The sequence below is a fragment of the Bos taurus genome, chromosome 25 (genome assembly GCF_002263795.3).
Source record: "Bos taurus isolate L1 Dominette 01449 registration number 42190680 breed Hereford chromosome 25, ARS-UCD2.0, whole genome shotgun sequence".
NCBI lineage: Eukaryota > Metazoa > Chordata > Mammalia > Artiodactyla > Bovidae > Bos > Bos taurus.
The window spans coordinates 26,829,966-26,843,780 of NC_037352.1; the positions used below are offsets into that span (position 1 = coordinate 26,829,966).

At 46.7% G+C, this 13,815-nt stretch overlaps 1 protein-coding gene and 1 non-coding gene across 2 annotated transcripts in view; both read left to right on the forward strand.

Annotated features, from left to right (window-relative positions):
• The first annotated feature begins 214 nt into the window (after positions 1-214).
• SRCAP (Snf2 related CREBBP activator protein) overlaps positions 215-13,815 on the forward strand; it is a 30,638-nt gene continuing 17,037 nt past the window's right edge. Inside the window, 17 exon segments of the mRNA XM_059881683.1 lie at positions 215-532; positions 1,965-2,038; positions 2,594-2,856; positions 4,136-4,387; positions 5,968-6,153; positions 6,382-6,522; positions 7,294-7,516; positions 7,632-7,909; positions 8,538-8,628; positions 8,769-8,858; positions 9,345-9,533; positions 9,624-9,952; positions 10,056-10,233; positions 11,105-11,241; positions 11,461-11,630; positions 11,894-12,086; positions 13,601-13,737. Of these exon segments, the coding sequence (XP_059737666.1) occupies positions 2,803-2,856; positions 4,136-4,387; positions 5,968-6,153; positions 6,382-6,522; positions 7,294-7,516; positions 7,632-7,909; positions 8,538-8,628; positions 8,769-8,858; positions 9,345-9,533; positions 9,624-9,952; positions 10,056-10,233; positions 11,105-11,241; positions 11,461-11,630; positions 11,894-12,086; positions 13,601-13,737 (2,648 nt within the window). The 5' untranslated portion in view covers positions 215-532; positions 1,965-2,038; positions 2,594-2,802.
• On the forward strand, positions 8,321-8,451 carry LOC112444388 (small nucleolar RNA SNORA30/SNORA37 family). The gene has a single exon (XR_003032715.1). It is a non-coding gene; the product is annotated as a small nucleolar RNA SNORA30/SNORA37 family (small nucleolar RNA).

Consider the following 13,815-nt stretch of genomic DNA (forward strand, 5'->3'; position numbering starts at 1 on the left):
CTGGGTGATCTATTAAAGTGGGGCGGACTCAACCGAGTTGGCAGCCGCAATGCAGCTCCAGCGGCAGGTTCCGTAGTGGATAAAAACGCGTCGTAGCGGGCAAGCGCTGTCTCTGCGCGGACTACATCTCCCAGCCGGCCTTGCGCTTCGGGCAGCGCCCTACGCTAGCACGCGAGCTTCCTCGCTCCCCCAACCTCCAGTTACTGTTTCTCGCGAGAAGACGGGCCGCGCCGGCGGTAGCGATAGTGAGCTGTGGTGGTGGCGGTGGTGTTGGTGGTGGCGGCCGAGACGGCGGCGGCCATTTTGGTGAGGCCTCGGAAGCGGCGGCGGCGGTTCGCTGCGAGTAGCGTCTTCCACTTTTCCCACCGCCCGCCTGCATCACTGTGCCGCGAGAGGAAGCAGTGGAAGCAAGGCGGTGGTAGTAGCCGCGGGCCCCAGGGGAATTTAAAGGCCGCGAAGGCGGCGGCCAAGAGGGGGCCCTCCCCCCTCCTCGGCGGGAGGGGGGGTGGTGCGCACGCCCCCGAGGACGCAGGTAAGGAGAGGGAGACAAGATGGCGGACGCCTCACAGTTTCCCCCCTCCCCTGACGGGTGATTGCGCGCGCATCTTTCCGCCACCGCCTCCCCTCCCACCTTCCCGGGATGCTGCGCGCGCACCTTCGGCCGGGGCCCCGGGGCCGGTGCGCGAGGCTGTCGGCGCGCGCCCATAGAGACAGGCTCAGGGGGGCCAGGCTGGCCGGCGCTGGGCCCGGGCGCGTCTCCTCTCCCCTCCCGCCGGTCTGCGCACGCGTACCTGAGCGAGCGAGCGAGCCCTGAGAGGACGGACCCAGGTGCGCTCCTGCCCGCCCACCAACCCCAGCCCCCTCTCAGGGGCGCGCGGGAAGAGGAAGGGGGGCGTGGGGCGAGTAGTCGGGGCGCGCGCCCACCATATCCAGTCAGGAGCTGGGACCTGGCGGCACTAGCTCTCCCTTATCTCAGCCTTTCGCGGTCTGGTGGTGGTGGGGGGTTGCTCCCTGACCGGCAGGGATGAAAGACTGCCTAGCCTTGCGACCCTTGTGTGCGTGGGTTTGGGTTCTGGCGGGAGCCCCCGGGCGGTGCGCGCAGCCGGCTCTCTCCGCCTCCAGGCGCGCACGCGCGGGCCCCTCCCCCAGTCGCTCACGTTGGGTGGGGTGGGAGTCTAGGAGGGGGCGGGGCCATCTTAGGGCTAGTGGCAAGTTGGGGCAGAGGTCAGGGGTCACGCTGGGTCAGGCTGTTGGGACGCTTTGGGAGACGGTAATGAAGCCGGGGGTCGAGAGTTCACACTTCTTGATTCTATTTGTTAGCGCGATTCCAGTGACTTGTGGAACAGGGAGTGAATCAAAGGCTGCGCCGTGGTTAAGGAATTTCCTTAAACACTGGGGAAACACTTCCGGGCCTTTTGTGGGTTTACCCTACCTATTTCCGGAGTATGGTTCTTTGCTTTTAGGCCTTCCTCACCTCTGAGTGCTACTCTAAGGTAGCTCTAGTTCTGGTGTTTGAGGAAGTGTCTTATGGGGCAGGTGTAGGAGTCGAAGTGCTCCCCTGAGGAAGGGTGGATTCTCCTGTGTTCAGCCCTCACTGGAAAGGAGAGCAGGCTGCCAGGCAGCCAGCACCTTTTCAGCTTCTGGATGTGACAGCTTTTTTGGCTTTGTTAATTTCAGCGGTTGGAGCCTTTTACCCTTCAGCTTTTTAAACTTGTTGTCGAGGCTTCACTTGCCAGCTTCTCCTCCCCAGCCAGAATCTCATATCCCTAGGAAATTCTGTTTTCACAGCACATGGTTTGTTTTTAATTTTTGGAAATGTGATCTTTTTCTATTGTAATTCTCTTCAGCCTTTGAACTGACTTGGGTTTATTAAAAAAAACTTCAAAAGTTGGTGTAAAGAAGGCTTTGATGGGTGTTGGTAGATGTGAATTAGTTCCTCACTGCTGTTTTCCTCCCTGTTTCAGGCGTGATTCCCCTCAGTACGGCGGCACCGTGGAAGTGCAGACTTTCACAGGGGGTGTGGTCTCAGCTCACACAGGTGAGGACTCAAATACTGCTTCATATACTGATGCTAATGGAGAGATGTTTAAGATAGTGATTGTGGTGCAACACAGTACTGGGTCTATGGATAGAGATCTGAATCACAGCCTGCCTCCACCAGGGAGAGTAGCACATTCTTTGGTTTTGACATCAGACTGTCTTAGTCTGTTCTCCTTCTCCTACTTCTTTACTGTGTCACCTTGTGCAAGTTATTTGGTCTGTTTGCCTTCTGATTTCCTAACTTATAAAAGAAATACTAGAATGTAAGCTCCATGTAGGTCAGCCATCTTTTCTGCATAGTTCTTTTTTTCAGCATGTAGAAGGAACTAAATAAACATTTATCATGGCTTGAAAAGTATCTGGTTTATAAGGAAGATGTGAGAATTATAGAACACATCAAGTAAGTACTAAGAATTTGACACATAATAGGTGCTCAAGAAACTTAAGCTGTAATCACTGTTCAGTTATCTTTATTTGTTAGTGTTATTCTTGGGTTTTAAAAAGGTTCTTTAATCTTTCTAAATCACTTTCTACTGTTTTTACCCTACTTTAGGTGCTGCAGAGGCCGGTGGACCTGAGCGGAGGCTGGGACGCCCTAGTGGGCCCCGGGCCCTGGAAGGCGGGTCCCGGTGGCCGGTGGCCCAGAATGAGGCCAGTTCCCAGCATGCCCTGCAGCCGGACGCCAGCCCCTCGGCCAGCAGCAGTGGTGACAACGACCCAGTCGTTCTTCAGGCATCCAAAGAGGAGCCTGGGAGTGGGACCATGCAGAGCTGCCCCTCCCCTGCTCACCCTCAGCTCCCAATCTTGCAAACACAGGTTCGAAAGTGGGGTAGATTCCTTCTCTGCTGCTGCTTTGGGCTGCTGGCTTTGAGGCAGAAGGAATGTGGCAGGTTTTAGCCATGTTTCCGTGATCCTAGCTAGCTAGGTAGCTGAGTTTGGAGAGTTTTTGATACTCAGGTGGGCTGTCAAGCCTGTTGGATACACATATTCTACTTTACATTAGTGTTACGTTGATCTCTAAGAGCATGGAAACTCCTTATTATCTTCAAAAGTTTGAATTAGGCCAGGTTGGAAATGAGTTTTGTGACAAAATGCTTTCAAGACTGTATGCTTTGAGAATAGCTCAATTGCTTTTGGAACTGAAAGGAGGTAAGCTTTATAGATGGGGTATATTGATTTTCTTCTTATATTGAGGGAATGTTGGAGATTGGGGAAAAAAATCATGACTTTTAAAACTGGACAGACCTAGATTTCTATACAGTAGACTTTTGATGGTTATGGGTTTGATATTTGTAATTTGCCTGGGAAATTCTGTGACATAATGTCTTTCATAATTCAGTCGAGGTAGGAATTTGAATGGCATACTGTGAAGCTTGTGTGCTAGAATTTCATGAGTTCCCTCACTATCCGCAATTAAGTCGGACTTTGTTCTCTACTTACTATAGTTTGTGCAGTACCTTGTAATAGGTAGATGTTTGAGAACAGTGACCAACCCTCCTTTTCCTCTCCCACCTCTCCAGTAAAGGAAACCTTAACAAGACTAGTGATGAACATACAGAGGTTTGGGTGATTTGGGGCTTTTTTGTCGCCTTTTAAATTTGGTGGTAGCTCAGATTTATTTGCATTGATGAATCTGCCATACTTGCTGTGAAATGGAGGGAAAAATAGGGAGTTGTTTATTTGAGCGGCAACCCACTCCAGTGTTCTTGCCTGGAGAATCCCAGGGATGGGGGAGCCTGGTGGGCTGCCGTCTATGGGGTCGCACAGAGTCGGATACGACTGAAGCGACTTAGCAGCAGCAGTAGCATGGAGGTTCTGAAAAAATCATTAAGATTTGAAGTCATGTGCTATCTTAGTATTTTTGAATTGGGGAATTATGTAAATGTCAGGCTATAATTCCTCTTGCATGATAAGTGTTTACTGGAAACTTTGCCTTACCATCTTGAATACCTTATTAAAACTATCCCAAATGCTGTATTTATAAAAATGAGGTTGATGCCCTACTCCAGAGTTTTTTCATGGGAAGATAGAATGAAGTAATGTACTAAAAACCCCTTAGGGCATTCATTTTATCTCTCACTTCTGTCTTTTCTAGATGGTGTCGGACGGCATGACAGGCAGCAATCCTGTGTCCCCTGCCTCATCCAGTTCCCCAGCCTCTAGTGGGGCAGGCGGCATCTCCCCCCAGCATATAGCTCAAGATTCCTCTTTGGATGGACCTCCAGGGCCCCCAGATGGTGCCACAGTGCCCTTGGAGGGGCTTAGCTTACCCCAGCCTACTGACCTGGCTAACAGGGGCCCAAAGTGGGAGAAGAGCCATGCTGAAATTGCAGAGCAGGCCAAGCATGTACGTATTGGAAAGGCCCGTGAAGCTTCTTGGGCGTCTTCTTCCCGGAATTCCTGTGTCCCATGAGTACCTAACACTTCTTTCCTTGTCTTTGATTTAGAATATATGCTCTGCTTTGACTTACATGATTTTGAGCAAGTTGCTTGAACTCTGAGCCTCTTTTTCTTTTCTGTAAAATAAGGATGGTGTAATAGTTAATGGGCTACTTAAAAGTTTAAGTTGGCACTTCCCTGGTGGTCCAGTGGTTAAGACTCCAAGCTTCCAGTGCAGGGGGTGATCCTTGGTCAGGGAACTTAGTTCCCATATGCTGCATAGCCAAATGAAAAAAAAAAAAAAAAAAAGACTCCACACTCCCAGTGTGGGGGGCCAAGTTTGATCCCTGCTCAGGGAACTAGGTCCCACATACCATAACTAAAGATCCTGCATGTGTTAACTGAGACCCAGTACAGCCAAGTAAATAAAAGTAATAAAATTTTTTTTTTTTTAATTTTAAAAAAAGGAGTTAAGTTAAAGGAAAAAATAGACATGAAAGTGCTTTGTAAGCTAAAAAAAAATTCAGCTGGTTTCTAAAATTTACTAGTTTCCACTTTATGTTTGTCTCCTGTAGTCTCTGTTATACTTAGCAGAGGTAAATATGATCTTTAGGCCAGCAATATCAGCCTTATTACCTGGGAACTTACTAGAAATGCAAATTCTTCACACCTCTTTTCTTCCTACCCATTTAAAACTCTAAGCATGGGGTCCAGTACTCTTAAAAGCAGTACAGATGATTCTGATGCATGCTCAGCTTTGAGAGCTGTTAGTCTAATATCCACGTCTTTCTTGGTATTTCTTTGGTGACCATCAGGCCATTTAATTCCCTGTGTCATCAATGGCTGTTAGTCCCTTTGCTTTAACTTTTGTCAGGAGAGGACAAAAATAATGAGGGCAGTTGTCCTAAGTTGTCCTAACTCACTTCTATTAAATAAAAATTTCAAGTGCTTTCATTTTTCTTAGGAGATATAATCAGTGTAGAAAGTATCATAATTTTGTTACACTAATCACTGTTAATCTTTTTTGTGTATAATTTTGCAGTAATCTCTACAAAATAAAATGTTTTTAAAAAACAGAATTACATCAATTGGACTTTCAGTATCTATTTATAAGTATGGTTACTCTTGTGTAAGAATTTGCCAGCCATGGAAATCCCTTGTAGCTAGAGTTTGCTCTCCCCAGTTCTCTGTGAAGCTCCCCTGGGGTTTTGTTTTCTCAAGTCTTGCCTATATTCATAAAGTGTGAATTAACGGAAAGAGCATGAAATCTGGTGTTTGGAGTCGTTGGACCTATTTTTAATTCTCAGTCCTTATCACTTCCTGTGTAGTCTCAAGTAAATCACTTCATCTTTCTGAAAGTTTTTTTAGTTACCTGAAGAGCATATAACATCAACTCTTGGAGCTGGTATTGATAATGTTGACTTAAGGCAAGCATATAATACTCAGTCCAGTCAGTGCCTATATGTAGTCATAGCCCAAGGATTCAGCCACGGTCATGAGATGAAGTATATGTCCAGTAACTTAATTGATCTAACTCTCCCTTGTTAGGAGGCTGAGATTGAGACTCGAATTGCTGAGCTGCGGAAGGAGGGTTTCTGGTCACTGAAGAGGCTCCCTAAAGTGCCTGAACCTCCCCGCCCCAAGGGCCACTGGGACTATTTGTGTGAGGAGATGCAGTGGCTCTCTGCTGACTTTGCTCAGGAGCGCCGTTGGAAACGGGGTGTTGCCCGTAAGGTATGTCTTCAACTGGGCCTACTCCCTTCCATTTTTGTTTCAGGGTTGCTTTTCCTTGATGGTTGGAAGGGAACCAAACATAATAGTGTAGGGTGCTTACAAATGCCTCTAGTCTCAAGAGGCAAGCTATGACTCCACTGGATTCTTGGCTTTGATTTTTCTCTTTGCTCTTGACTTGGGGAGAGCCCAAGGGTCTGGCCTTGGAGTGTTTTCACTTCATTTTCACAGGTGGTGCGAATGGTGATCCGGCACCACGAGGAGCAGCGGCAGAAAGAGGAACGGGCCCGGAGGGAGGAGCAGGCCAAACTGCGCCGAATCGCCTCTGCCATGGCCAAGGATGTTAGGCAGTTTTGGAGCAATGTGGAGAAGGTAGGCAGCAGAGACTGGGAAAGGGAAATGCTTTGGGTTTAATGGGTGGGTAGCATGGTAACAGGAATGATCAGAAATTCTCCTTGAGAGAGTAAATAAATATGATTTCCTGCAATGCTAATGACATTTCTGTTGTGTGTTGGACCTTTCAAGCATTGAGTGCTATGAGAGAATTACAGTGGAAAAATACGGGCCCTGCCTTTGGTGATTGTTAGTAGGACTTTTTGACTTCTCTAGGCCATCTGTCCTTTGCAGGGCATTCAGCATGCTTTTTCTAAAACCTGCCTGTGCCGTTTAACTGCTTAAGTAACATTTAAGTTCTCATTAATTGAATTGCTCCCATATATCAACATTAAGTTGTAATTGTTTCTTAAGTATTATCTGGCTTCTGTCTATAGTTTCATTTTTGTATCTTTCCAGTTCCTTTCCTTTCCACTTCAAACATTGTTTTGTATATCTATGGCCATTTACACATGCTTTTTCTGCTGCTAGGAATGCCTTTCTCCTCATTTTCACTCAGGGAACACCTACTTAATGTTTATGATTCAGCTCCGGATACATTTGTAAATCTTTCCCCATTGCCTGAGAGTAAAGTAGCTCTTCTCTCTCCTGTACTTCCTTTCTGCTTTCCTTGGAAGCATCCTTAAGGTCGTTTAGCTCTTCCCTCCTGAAAAGCCCGGGCCTAGCATACAGGAGGCTTCTCTAAATGTTGAGTAATAGTACAGAGTAAAAGGTTATTTTGGTGATCCCTCCATTTCCTGTTTGTGGCAGGTGGTACAATTCAAGCAACAGTCCCGGCTTGAGGAAAAGAGGAAAAAAGCCCTGGACCTGCACCTGGACTTCATCGTGGGGCAAACTGAGAAGTACTCAGACCTTCTGTCGCAGAGCCTCAACCAGCCGCTAGCCTCCAGCAAGGCTGGTTCTTCCCCTTGCCTTGGCTCTTCCTCAGCTGCCTCTAGTCCTCCACCCCCAGGTTCCCGGATGGATGATGAAGGTGTGTGTCCTCTTTAGCTCTGTTACTCTTCCTCATGTACCCTTTCCAGAGCTGAAAACCCACCCTGTGGCTTGCAGGGCCCCGTGGACTTTGTGACCTTGTTCTCCTGCTATAGATGGGGACTTCCAACCCCAAGAGGAGGAGGAAGAGGATGATGAGGAGACGATTGAGGTTGAGGAACAGCAGGAAGGCAATGATGCAGAGACCCAGAGGCGTGAGATTGAGCTACTTCGTCGTGAGGGTGAACTGCCACTGGAAGAGCTGCTCCGTTCCCTCCCCCCTCAGCTGCTAGGAGGGCCTTCCAGCCCCTCAGGAACTCCCTCATCTCATGAGAGTGACACCCGAGATGGTCCTGAAGAAGGGGGTGAAGAAGAACCCTCTCAGGTGTTGAAGGTATGGCAGAAGGGGATAGAAGGTGGATTCAGAGTAGGCGCAGAGGGAGAGCCTCAAAAGGACTGAGTTCTTCTGGTCTGTAAGGTTCATTGTGGTTTTCAGGAGTTCTCCCTGGTCTGAGCAATTGCGCTCTCATTTGAGGATGGATGGGAAAGAATCTGGGTTTGGGGAAGTTACAGCCTGAGATGGGCATATTTCTGATGTGTGGAAGAATATACTGCACTCTTTGGATTGCTGTGTGACCTTGAAAAAATAACATACCTTGGCCCTTGTCACTTCTATGAAATGTCGCTAATACTCATTTGCTGGTTTGGACCTGGGATGGTAACCTTGAAGTCTCTTCTGGACCTAAGCTCTGTTTTTCCATGTGTCTGAGTGCACGGGGTTGTTGTTGGGGGCTGTATTTCTTTTCTAGCACTTTCACAGGTCCTCCCCCAGATCGTGGGGCCAGGATTTGGTAGCTGGTGCTAAAATTGAAAACCCTTGCTGATATCTTTGCCCTGGGACTGTGTCAGTGGCAACTGTCAATCGATGGGACAGAGAGTATTCTGACATCTTACTCAGTGTTGGGTCTTTCCCTTGCTGCTCTAACCATAGGCTTTCTCCTTTCTTATCCTCTGCCATTCAGGTAAAACCCCCACCCTCAGTCACACAGCGCAACAAACAGCCTTGGCATCCAGATGAGGATGATGAAGAGTTTACTGCCAATGAGGATGAAGGTCAGACCTGTTCTCAGTCCTGTTGCTTCTTACCCCTTGAATCATCTGAACCTGACGTTTCAGGCTTTTTCACCTCTTCTACTTGGACTGTATGACCTGAACTTCTGTCCCACTTGGTCTTGTTTCATTCTCTTGCCTAGCGGAGGATGAAGAGGATACCATAGCAGCTGAAGAGCAGTTGGAAGGGGAGGTGGATCATGCCATGGAGCTGAGCGAGTTGGCTCGAGAAGGTGACACCAGATGTTTTACTGAGTATCCACTTGGTCTTTCTGTGCAGAATGCCAGAGATAAAGAGATGAATAAGACACTTTATCCCTCCTGGAGGAACTCCAGATCTAATGACAGATTTATAAGTGAATAGCTATAAATAGAAAATTATGACTGGTTATGGTGGAAATTTGAACATAGTGATGTGAGAGCAAGTGAAGGGAAGAACTGTGGGAATATGATAGTGGCCTTGTTTAACCTGAACCTTAAAGGGGAGATTCATTAGATTGATACCATCCTTGCCAATGAAGGCAGTGCCATCCATGGTTCTGGCCCGTGTTAAGGGGCTTAGCTGAAAGTAGCTGGTGCTGAAAGTAAACTCTTTGCCTCCCCTCTGACCTGGGCCTAGCAGTGTCTGCAGAGCCTTAGGTAAAATGAACTAGCGCCACTCAGACCTCCTGTTTTTCCCCATGAAGCACCTAAAGGCTTACCATTCACTTCTCTTTCAGGTGAGCTGTCTATGGAGGAGTTACTGCAGCGGTATGCAGGAGCCTATGCGTCTGATGCCTCTGCCCCAGGTTCTGGGAGTAGTGAAGAGGAAGATGAGGATGAAGTTGAGGCTAACAGCTCTGACTGTGAACCAGAGGGGGCCACAGAAGCTGAAGAGGCTCCTCAGGAGGATAGTAGCAGTCAATCAGGTGAATGTGTGGTCATGAGGGACGAGCTGGGAAGGGCAGGTACTGGAGGAGCAGCTATGATGAACACTAAGCCTTGGTCTTGTGCTTTAGACTCTGCTGAGGAACAGAGTGAGGATGAGGATGAGGAACATTCGGAAGAGGAAGAAACAAGTGAGAGCTCGGAATCAGAGGAATCCGAGTCTGAGGAATCTGAGGAGTCCCAATCACAGAGCCAAGCAGATGAGGAAGAGGAGGAAGATGATGACTTTGGGGTGGAGTACTTGCTTGCCCGGGATGAAGAGCAGAGTGAGGCAGATGGGGGCAGTGGACCTCCCACCCCAGGGCCCACCACCACTCTAGGCCCTAAGAAAGAAATTACTGACATCGCCGCAGCAGCTGAAAGTCTCCAGCCCAAGGGTTATACCTTGGCCACTACCCAGGTATATCCAGGCCCAAGCTTCTGCTTTCTCAAATCTTCACTTTCTTGTTTCTCAGTGACAGATGCTTCAGTTCCGTTGAGATACCTCTCTTCCTCCCTACCAGGTGAAGACACCCATCCCCTTGCTCCTGCGGGGCCAGCTCCGAGAGTACCAACACATTGGGCTGGACTGGCTGGTTACTATGTATGAGAAGAAGCTTAATGGCATTCTTGCTGATGAGATGGGGTTAGGCAAGACCATCCAGACCATTTCCCTGCTTGCCCACTTGGCCTGTGAGAAAGGTAATTAGGCAGGGCCCTTCTCCTTGGGTCTTCCTGGCCAATTTCCTGAGAAGCTTGTTTAATGACTTCAGCTGCAGCACCATGAAACCCTCTTGCTGCTAAGTAGCTTTATTGAATCTAATCAGTAATTGTATAGAGAGGTCAGTGTGGGCACTGGGATTCTTTTTTATTTTCTCCTTCAATTTTGATTTAGTTGATTTACAATTTTGCATTAGTTTCAGATGTATAGCACAGTGATTTGGTTATACATATATACATAATTGTTTTTCAGATGCTTTTCCTTTTGGGTTATTGTAAGACATTGAATGTAATTCCCTATGCTATATAGTAAATCCTTTTAATATGTTTTACTTGTAGTAGTGCATATCTGTTAATCCCATATTCTTAATTTATCCCTCCTCCTCTTTCCCTTTTGGTAACCATAATTTTGTTTTTTGTGTCTGAGTCTGTTTCTGTTTTGTGAGTTGGGTTTATTTATATTATGGTGCTGTGATTCTTAGGAAGGGACACTGGGACAGAATGTTCACAGTTTATATGTGAGAACCAGAGCTCCAAAGTTTGTATTTCTTAACCATCTTTCATCATTTAAAAAATTCCTTTGCCCCGAATTTCTTCACATCTTTATTTTTTAATGAGGTGTAATTAACATAACATTATATTAGTTTCAGGTGTGCAACATAATGATTCAATATGTGTATACAGTGTAAAATGACAATTATAGTAAGACTAGTTAACACCCATCATCATACATAGTTATAAAACATTTTGGTTTTTCTTGTGATGAGCACTTTTAAGATCTAGTCTCTTGGCAGTACAGTATTATTAACTGCAGTCACTGTGCTGTACATCTTTTAATTCTTTTGCTAAACAGGTAACTGGGGTCCCCATTTGATCATTGTCCCCACCAGCGTGATGTTGAACTGGGAGATGGAGCTGAAACGTTGGTGCCCCAGCTTTAAAATCCTTACTTACTATGGAGCCCAGAAAGAGAGGAAGCTCAAGCGGCAGGTTTGCTCCCCCATGTGATCACTCCCATCCACTGTTGATGCCTCCTATACTTTTAGGTCCTTTCCTCCAATGAATTTCTTTTCCTTCCTTTTCTGTTGCCCTATTCTGCTCCTGGGACTTTTCTCCTAACCTGATTGCTGTCCCTTGAAGACCTTAGGATGTCTTCTTTTAGTTCGTTCTTTTCACCCTACTTTCTGCTACTTTCTCTTGGTACTGCAGGGCTGGACCAAGCCCAATGCCTTCCATGTGTGTATCACATCCTACAAGCTGGTGCTGCAGGACCACCAGGCCTTCCGCCGCAAGAACTGGCGCTATCTTATATTGGATGAGGCTCAGAACATCAAGAACTTCAAGTCACAGCGCTGGCAGTCACTGCTCAACTTCAACAGGTGAAGATGGAGATGTCCAGGATTTGTGGGAGAGTAAACTTGTCCTGAACCCACTCCAGTGTTCTTGCCTAGAGAATCCCAGGGACGGGGGAGCCTGGTGGGCTGCCATTTATGGGGTCGCACAGAGTCAGACGTGACTGAAGCGACTTAGCAGCAGCAGCAGACTTCAGCAGCAGTCCTGAAGGGTGGGATGCTTGGAAGGTAGACACTTGGAGGATGTTTTGCTGACCACCCTCCTTCTCATTCCATTTTCCTCTTTGCAGCCAGAGACGCCTGCTCCTGACAGGAACACCCTTGCAAAACAGCCTCATGGAACTGTGGTCCTTGATGCACTTTTTGATGCCCCATGTCTTCCAGTCTCATCGCGAGTTCAAAGAATGGTTCTCTAACCCCCTAACTGGCATGATTGAGGGCAGCCAAGAATACAATGAAGGTCTAGTCAAGCGTCTTCACAAGGTAGGGTCTATACCAGTTTGTTGAGGGCATGGGGAATAACGAACTAAAGTTCACAGCCAGAAAACCCTTAGGGAGAGGGAAGGCAGTACTGGGCTGAATATACTCAGTTGTCAGGCTGCAGTGTTCCAGTGTCTAACCCATGGCCAGATTGAGTGACTTCATCTTAGCCATCATTCTGCCTTTTTTTTTTTTTAATGGTAGCATTTCTCTTTTTATTCCTTGAGTAGAGTAATGCTGAACAGTTTCTGGCTTGGATTTCTCTTTACATGACTTACCACAACTTCATATTTTTGTTGTGTTCCCTTTTTCCTTTTTGGTCTTTTCTGGCTCTTCTCCCTTTGTCCAATGTCCAGCTTTTAAATAACATTTCTCAGCATTCTGATCTTCATACTTTTTTTTTGTCTCTCAATTTACCTATCTCCTTTGCATACTCATAATTCCTTGACTGTCTAGACCACTCAACCTATATTTAAATTTCTAATGACATTTTTAATTGAGAGTTCCTCTTTTTTAAAATTTGTATTTTTGTTATCTGCCCCCAACCCCTTTGATGATCCCCGTCTCATGGACATTTTTGTACAGAAAACAATAAATGTTTCCATCTCAGCTTGGTGCCATTAGTCTGATATTTTTGGAGTGCAAGAGGGATTTCCCTTTCTCTTTGGCCCCCAGGGCTCACCACCCTGCCCCTCGCCTGGGTAGCTCTTGCCACCCTGCCTGAAAGTTCCTCTTGAACTCACTCTGTTATAAGCCAAATATCTTAAGCTTTATAGCCTGTTATTTCTATTCCATTTTGGTCAGTCATGTCATTATTTTGGTAAATCAAACAAAAAACCATTAAGTTTTTCCTAAACTATACCTCCTCCTTTTTAAAATCTTGCAATATTTCAAAAATTATTCCTGTTTTGAATTATAATTGATATACAGCACTGTATAAGCTTAAGCTGTACAACGTAATGATTTGACATATATACATCATGAAATGGTTACCACACTAGGTTTAGTGACACTATCACTCTTCACTTCTTTTCATCTCTCTCTGAACTTCTTCCATGTCAACTTGATGACTAAATCCTAGTCAGATTTTACCTCCTGAGATCTCAGATTTGCCTTTTGTTTTCTGTGCTTCTGTCAGTGTCACATTTATTCTCAGCTTCTCGGCTGAATTTACTTTCATAATCTTATGAATTTACAGTTACTCCTTTAGGAACGTAGTTTGACTCATCCCTTCTGTGTAGTTAGTTGCTCTGTCCTCGGTGCTTCGTTTGTCACGTGTGTTGTGATTATCATCTTTATGTTTGTTTCTTTCATTATAGTAAATTCCTTGAGAGGAGGGCTTACATCTGACTCATCTTTGTGTGGTTGGTTCCTGCTTGCTGCATGGCTGCATGGGTGTTTACTAACGGGCTAAGCCAGGGCTCTTGCTGGTCATCAGGCCAAGACCCAGGGAGAGGGTTCAGCTGGGACACAGTGCCCGCTCTTCTCCTGTCAGCCTCCTGCTTATTTACTTTTAGGTTTTGCGGCCTTTTTTGCTGCGCCGAGTTAAGGTAGATGTTGAGAAGCAGATGCCTAAAAAGTATGAGCATGTTATCCGCTGCCGGCTCTCCAAGCGCCAGCGCTGTCTTTATGATGACTTCATGGCCCAGACCACGTAAGGCAGGACTGAGGGTGGGCCTGGGACCCCAGACTGGAGCAGGAGTGACTGCTAAGGTGCCCTGTTTATTTCTCC